Raw genomic sequence first — 8,403 nt, 5'->3', positions numbered from 1 at the left:
CTTTGGAGAGGAGTACTCTGCGTGGACCAATCCCGCTTTGCACTGTACTAGACAGATGGCAGGCGGCACACATTCAACGTGTCGGCGAGCAGTTCGAACAGATATGTTATGGTAGGCATAAGCTACGGCCAACACACTGCCAGCTTGAACGCCCTGAGATAGCGTGTATCTGTACATACTGCCCACCCACCAGATGTGTTGCATGTTTGCGATGCTCTTGCGTGTTGCTGTTAACCAGCCAGGGAGGAGGAGAGGACCAACAACCTCATCAACCCTTTTCTATTTCTTTGAAAAATTACACATTTGTAACATTTGTCATGTGATGTCCATGGTTTGGTGCCTAATAAATGTTCTTTTTTCTGCACATTGCAGAATGTGTAAAAAAGTATTTGATCCTCTACTTCTACTTTAATCTCCTTTCTTCTGAAAATGAAAGCATAAACGACAGTGTAGAATGAAGCCCATTCACTCTAATTTGTCTTTGTACGTAATAATAATTATTGTACAAATTTTAATCATGATATTTACAGTCAGGACTTAAAGCGAGTTAAATACTATATAAAAAAAGGCTTTGGAGGTCCTTACAGTCGATGTATTTTAAACGTCAGCACTGCAAGTCCATTCAAATTCTAAAAATGCTCTTCCTTGCAAAGTCTTACCGTAGTGCATCAAAGTGTTTTAAGGCTTCCATTCTTACCACAGCCTCTATACCTCAGAGACTGCCTCTCTGGTTTTACAACACGGCCATCCCATTCTGTTCTTTTCCATTTATCACAGTCACAAGTGAAGGGCGGATTGATTTTGAGTAACATTTAACAGTACTATCAAATTAAAAGTGATTTAGCCCACACATTAAAAAGAAAAAGAAAAAAAAAGAAAAAGAAAAAGAAAGAGAGAAACTCACTTTTGAGTTTGTAACTGGGCCAGTTTTTGGCATCGTCAGCACTTTGTTCAGCTGTAAAGCTCAGTATGGTACCAGCCACACAGATGGAACCCCTCAGTGTTTGAATTTAATCTGTGAAAATGGTTTATTTAAATATTATTCTGATATCGTCATTATAATACAAACTGTTGCAATGTTCCAGTACAGAAGCCTCACACAATACCAAAGAAAAGAGAACTATAATTCATCAGAATTTTTGACAGCTCAACAAACAGACAGGACCGCATCGAAATGAAATACATTAGAATAAACAAATACATCTAGAGTGAATGAGTAGCGTGGCATATAAAACAGAACAGAAAAAATGGTTGTGTGATGTTTCTGAAATAGCATCCCTGGATGAAGGAACCGCTGCTCCAGCCGTCATCGTGAACTGTTCTCTTCTTTGGTAACGGAGGCCTCGTCGCTTGGGGAGCGACTCAGCCTCCATCACGACCCAAACAAGCATCATTTTTCAACACTCCGATCACAGTTTCTAATCAGTCATCGCTCCAATCTCTCCTTCTTTGTTATTCAATGTGTTGCAAGGACCCACAATCAAGCGAGTCCCCTATATTAAGGTGAAAGCTTTATAAAGGAGATGTTTCTAATATATAGATATATATATATATTTTTTTTTTGTCAAATACATTTTTATCCAAGTTCATTTTGAAGAGATGAAAACCCACTTTGGACTTGTTAACACTTGAATATGAGTACATGACACCATTGTTACAAGTACAGAACATCACTGGCCTCTGCCTTTTTAAATGGATTTTTTAAAAAAAATGTTAACATGCTGAGTATTTTCATTTACAAGTTGTACAGATCTTTAACTTTTTACATGAGGGTTGGACAAACTGTCCGCTCAAGACTGTGCACACTCTCTCCGAAGTGCCGCGGCACATTTCCAACAGTATCCACACCCAAATCCCATTCTCCATACATTAAAATAAGCTGTACTTTTTTTTTTTTTATTTTCGGAAAACTAAACATTCTGAACCATATTATATAACATGTCTCAATTCAAAAACACAGCAATTGATTCCCAGTCACAGCAGAGTGAAATATATTAGAAGGTGATGCTAGGTTAACTGTCCGAATACATCCTGAAGCTATTTGGAACTCGAGGGATCGGACAGGACTGCCCTCTGTCTCCCACGCATCCTTATACCCGGGCTCGAAGCTGCCGATCGCGAGATGTCTCTGGTCTGATCCCAACGCATGACACGCTCTGTCAGCTTTTAAACTTCGGTGCTGAATCAACAAGTTTCCCTCCACAGTTCTTTGGGAATGCAGTACGACTATACAAGGGGGCATTTTTGCTTTGTCTGCAAAGCGGAATAAAAGCTTGAAGGAAGGTGAGCGTTTCACTTTTGAGAAAAAACACAGCACAGTTATCGTTGGCAATTACACCTGTACGTTATGTATGAATGTTAGATTATACCATACAGCACATGAGGAACTACATAATCATGCTTCATGTTAGCTTAAAGGTCCCATATTTAGATTTCCATGTGTTTTTTTTGGCGTATAAAGCAGGTGTAGGTGCTATAAATACTGTGAAAGTATCAAATTGCTCAGCTCACAGAAAAACTGACACGGCCAGTGTTCAGAAACTGTGCCTTCAAACAAGCTAAGGTTGTGATGTCACAACAGAGCAGCCGTCACCGCCGCCCTCAGGTACGCCCCCACGTACGGCTGCTGTTGTTAAAACACCGGCAGAGATGGGACGGAAAACATGGAGGGCGGTGCCTGTTCAGGCATGTGAGAGGTGACCAATCAGAACAAATTGGACATTTCGGGAGGGGAGGGGCTTAAGGAGACAGTCACTCAAATGGAGCGTTCACACAGAGGGTGAATAGAGGTGCTGCAATAATGAGCAATGGGGAAAAAAAAAAAAAAAAGTATTTCTGAACACTAAAGCATATAAAGGTTTTCTAGTAGACACCCAGAATAAAGGCATGATCCTGAAATGAGTGGAATATGGGACCTTTAAGTAGATTTGAATTCTGGGCATCAACTGAGCAAAAAAACAGAAAGTGCTTAGAGGCAAATGTCTACCAAATATAAAAAATGTTGATCTAATTGCAGGGCAATCGCTGCACTGTGGCTGCATGATAGTCATGGTGGATGATATTCATGTACAGGATGATTCTTGAGACACAAATCAACTACTCTATTATTCATAAATATTTCAGGTTGAGTCGGAACATCTGCATTTCTGATGGATGGTGCACATTTTCCTTTTCAGCTCAAAAGTTAACAACAACAACAGAATCCCATTTATTATTTTTTTTAATTTTTTCCAGGTTAAACCATGTCATGGTAATGATCTAAAATTGTTGCCCTACGAAACCAAAAACACCTTTGTCTGTGTCTGTGTCGGATTGTCAAAGCGTTTTGCTTATAAATGCTCTGTGTGGATAAAAATCTCTACAATATATCATCTGAAAACAAAACTAAAAATATATTACTGTGAGATCTCAGAGAGAAGATTTCAACAAAACTAACTTATTTCTCCCAACCATGGGTCATATACAATGCTGATGACAGATAAGCAAATGTTGCACTGCGGGCTCATCTCACCTTCCAGCCATTCAAACGTCTATCTGCAAATGTGCAATTTTGTGTGTGTGTGTGTGTGTGTGTGTGTGTGTGCGTGTGTGTGTGTTTGTGTGTGTGTGTGTGTGTGTGTGTGTTTGCTTGTGTATGCCAGCATCAACATGATATAAAACGAGCAATAGTCACGATCCAGAGCGGGTGAATACTCATTTACCTCTTTGTAATGAGACAGAGCAGGGAGGTGCACAGCAACTGAAGCATGCCATTTAAAAACGGTGCAGGTCAATTAAAATTAATCATCCAATTGTCACATACCAGGGTTTTGAATGAATCATATATTGTCACATCCTTTTTTTTATTCCTACTGAGGATGCAATACAAATTAAAATGACACTTTTTTTTTTCACACCAAAGCTAGCACATCAAAAATAAAGCTACCTCCGACATACTTTAACACTGAACTCAAAGTGTCGACTTTACGTAGCTCAAGTAACGTTTGCTCCCTTCTTTTAAGCCTTCAGACTAATAAGCATGCACACCTGTATATGTATCACTAACAAGATGTAAAATTATGCACATCAGATAATTTGGATGGCTAATACTGCGGAAGGAAAATGAGAAATGTAGCCTTTTTTTAACCCTGATGGTTGATGTTAACAGTCTAAATTAACGTGTACTTGACTTTCTCTTGCTTCTTTGAGAGGGCCAGAGAGCCTCTTCACAATGAAGTTCCATGGCCAATATGGAGCGCTATGTATACAGCACATACAGCAATTCTAGGTGTTTCAAATAAAACAGATATATATATTTAGAATCATATATATTACACAAATGTAGATTCTCTGTTTTTTTTCTTGTTCACTTTTGAGCAATGAACACATGAAGAGGAACAGCAAAAAACATAAGAAAGTCGTTCTTCCATGAGGGTTATCCAACGAGATACAGAGTCCGTTTTTTTCACACCGGAGTGTTGCACCTCGGATGGTGTCGACAGCTGTACAAAAGGTAATCCAACTGGTTTAAAGGTGACTGGTGTTTACAGTGGCTAATAACAATGTGCTGGGTAACTGTGCAGTCCGCATGGTGAGGGAAAGGGGTGGGAGGGGAGTAAATAAAATCAGGCAATTTTCCCGTTGGCTTTGAGCGCGAACGGAGAGAGCGAGATGGGGGCGCAAACCATATCAGTTCTTCAAATTATAACAAGGCATCCCTCACCAAAGCGCACGCCAGAAGGAGGACAGCCAGTCCATAGCTGGAGGATATTCTTGTACCTGCGAAGAGAAGAAACAGAGGATTAAGAGATGTATAGTGAACCATACATTTCTGATGTAACCACTGCACAGATGGTCCAGTCAGATGCTGTTAGACAACTGTATCGTTTTTAATCGAGGTTGTCACAATCCAGTAAAAAACATGATAATGAAATGAAATGTGTCAAAACAGTGAGTTTTTCCATCATGTTGAGTCAGTGTGAATAAATTAAATAGCTGGACTCATTAAATAACATTGATGCAGATTTATACATAAACTTTGATGGTGTTCGATCAATGTCTGTACCAGTGCTGTAATTTCGCTAAAATATATTACATTGAGGGTGTTTACTAGGTCTGACTGGACACACTGCAGTAAAAGACCCAGTGTTGGGTAGTGCAGGTTATGAACACCAACCAAATTGTTCTGGGGGGTTGTGACACAACAACATTGATAACTACTGCTTTAATTCATGCACATGGACTCAACATGTTAGAATTTGCATTAAATGGGAGCCTTTAAATTTAAGTCATATAGAGGAATTAGATGGAACATGTACATTCAAATACAAATTCAAAGTAACCATTTTAGGCAAATCACATGAGGGCAGTATAAATCCAGACAACCAGCAAATATAGAATAAAAAGAAATACTGCGTGTGGCATTATATAACAATGACATATGATGTGTAAGAATATATCCATGTTGCCCACTCACAACTAGGTATATTATATTCAGGCATGGCAACTACAAAATGGTTAAGTTGATTTGAGCTCCTCTAATTATACAGTGGACTAACTGTCCAGATTTTGAAGGCATGGCCACATGGGGTCATCCTGCTGATAGTGAGCTCAGATCAGGAAACAGTGATGTGTTGTAGCTCTACAGGAATCAGATAAACAACATGTGTTCTTTTTTTTCCACTCTCCACCTCATAATATCAAATGCACAATAGTTCATGAGTTTGTAAGAAACGCGTCTAAGATGTTTTTTTTTTTGTTGTTGTTTTTTTTTTTTTTTTTTCCGTTGGAGTGACCTGTAAAGCCTGTCACTTATCATATTTGTGGGAGTCATGAGATTTCTGTTAACACAAATTATCAAGTTTAAAAGATGTTAAGCATGACAACACAGGTTATGTGTAAGGACACCTCGGGACATCTGCAGCTGTGCTTGTGGTGACCAAAACAGGTTCGCCAAACCACAATCTCTTCTTGACCCTCACCAAGTTGTTTTGGTGCTTAAATCTAACCAGGTCATAAGCCCGGTGTTGGCTCAACATCGAATGGACAAATGTTGTGTACTCACATTAAGTGTTGAATGTTAATGAAGGATCGTGACACACACGCTGCTCAGCACATTTGCAGAATTTGATAGAACTGGTGCAGCATTCATACAAAACTGTCAAGGTCTAAGACTGACCTTTTGCCTATGAAAATGAACGTATATTTAGTCTCCAATATGTTTGACAAACTTGATGGACAGGGAAACCTACATGTCTTTTTTTTTTTTTTTGTTTTTTTTTAAAGAAACAGTCTCTGAACTGTTATGAAAAGGATTTACATGGGCAGCTGCTATCCTCTTGGCCCTGACAAACTGCCTTCACCACTGCAGGCGGCTCGGCCTGTTTACTGAGCGCCTGACATGACTAATTACAGCAAACTGGAACACATCCGCATGAGTCTCAGGAACATTGAATCTGAACTGATGAGAGTAACAGATACAGACACCTATACAATCCTTTGCAGCAAAATTCTGTGTCCGAAAAAGAGAAACAGAGAACAAAAGGCTGTGAGAAGGTCGGGGCTTGAAAGGAGGGAGAAGTGAGTAATGTAAGGAGTACAAAGTTTTAATTTTGTGAAACAAGGGCAGAACTTCAGAAATATAACTACAATTTTCACTAAATCCTGTTGACATTGACTGTATTCTTGTGTCAGACAACTAGTTCTAAGAAGGAAATCTTCCAGGGGGACACTTTGTTCCTCGTGGCACAGCTCTGAATTGTCTGGGCTGCTGGGGGATTGGGGGATGAAGGGAAGGAATGGTGGTGGCTTGAGGTGATCTAGAGAACAGGAGTGCCACAGAGGAGCAGCAATCACTCTGGGCCAAAACACCCTTCACACAGAGAATAATTAATCGGCCTCCAGCTAGGAGTCTGAGCAAGACACAGGCGCAGAGAGACATACAAATGTACATGGGAAAAACATGCACTTATTCTCTAATATCCAGCTTTATACAATAATCTACTCCGTGACAGTAAACACACATCCGTTGTAAAGTTGCAGCTGACGTTGATAACACTTCTGAAATGGTTAATAAATATTATGCAGTTCATCAGCCAACATTATATGGATGGTCTTACATGGACAAACTTGCACATGATGTTTATAAATCTTTACAATTTCTCAATAAATGGTTAACAAAGCACATCATTGTCATTAAATTTAATCTACTATAAATGCGTCATTTTCTTATTGATTGCTATGATGGCGTTTATCAATTTGCTCTGTTTAACCAGGGCACTGCTTCTTAGAAAAGGGTGACCCGGGAATTCCACTTTTTGCATGTGTGTTGCAGAATGGCTCCGCTATGGTTTTGCTCCGTGCTCCATCATCCGTCAACCCCCACCAGCTGCGCTTAGAGTGCAGCGCGGCGCAGCACTACCAGACGGCGGCATTCAGATAACTTTAGAATCACAATTCTGTGTTATAAACACAACAACAAACAGACAAAAAGGACGATAAAAGGAATACTGAAAAGGTTAGCGTTCCAAACCAAAGGATTAGAAGAAGTGTTTGGATCTGCTTTTTTAAGATGTTTGTCCTGGTGGAGTGTTTTATTCTGGAAAATAACTGGATGTTATGTTGTTGTTTCAGTGTCTGAATTCCTGTCTGCACTGTGCTGAATTCAGTTGATGTGCCGTTCTCTGGCATCCGCCACGGAAGGGTCCAGACTGCCAGAGCTGATGTTTCGTATTTTACACAGCAATTGTTCATTATCCATATTGTGCTGTGATTCAGTTGAAGAGAAACACCAAAAACCATATCCAAACCAATAATGGTGTGTTGATGATGAGTTCAGGACCACTGGACTTCACAGCAGCTTCACTCCTCAGGCTATGGGACCAGCCTGAAACCTGAGTGAAGCTGCTGTGTAGTATGGCAGCAGATACTTCTGTATCTTTTGTCAGACGGCAGCAGGGTGAACAGACTGTGGCTGGGTGGGTGTTCTGTTTTAGTATCCTTTAGGCGTTGTGCATGTATGAGCTAGACATGTAGTGGAATTTTATCTCTTTAAAAAAAAACAAAAAAAAAAACAAAAACAAAAAAAAAAATATATATATATATATATATATATATATATATATATATATAGATATATATATATATATATATATATATATATATATATATATATATCTATGTATATATATATATATATATATATATATATATATATATATATATATATATATACATAGAGTTATACTGCATTTATTGATCAGTTTGCTCATTTGTTTCTGTGATAACTTCCTGTGGCATGCAGGGCACATGAAGTTTATCAAAAAAGGGTGCAAAAGTTTAACACTTTTGACATACTTGAGGCACAGTCGACACTAGGAAAAAATTGAAATAAATAAAACAGGGAGGAGTTTCTCAACTACATCT

General features: G+C 39.0%; 1 protein-coding gene across 1 annotated transcript in view; it reads right to left on the bottom strand.

Moving 5' to 3' along the window:
* Nucleotides 1–1,014: 1,014 nt before the first annotated feature.
* vstm2a (V-set and transmembrane domain containing 2A) overlaps nt 1,015–8,403 on the bottom strand; it is an 81,764-nt gene continuing 74,375 nt past the window's right edge. The window contains exon 5 of the mRNA XM_037078380.1: nt 1,015–4,758. Within this exon, the coding sequence (XP_036934275.1) occupies nt 4,682–4,758 (77 nt within the window). The 3' untranslated portion in view covers nt 1,015–4,681. The remainder of the gene's footprint in view (nt 4,759–8,403) is intronic.

This window comes from Acanthopagrus latus, chromosome 19 (genome assembly GCF_904848185.1).
Source record: "Acanthopagrus latus isolate v.2019 chromosome 19, fAcaLat1.1, whole genome shotgun sequence".
Lineage (NCBI taxonomy): Eukaryota > Metazoa > Chordata > Actinopteri > Spariformes > Sparidae > Acanthopagrus > Acanthopagrus latus.
Note: the sequence above shows the minus strand (reverse complement) of the source record. Positions and strands in the feature narration are given on the sequence as shown.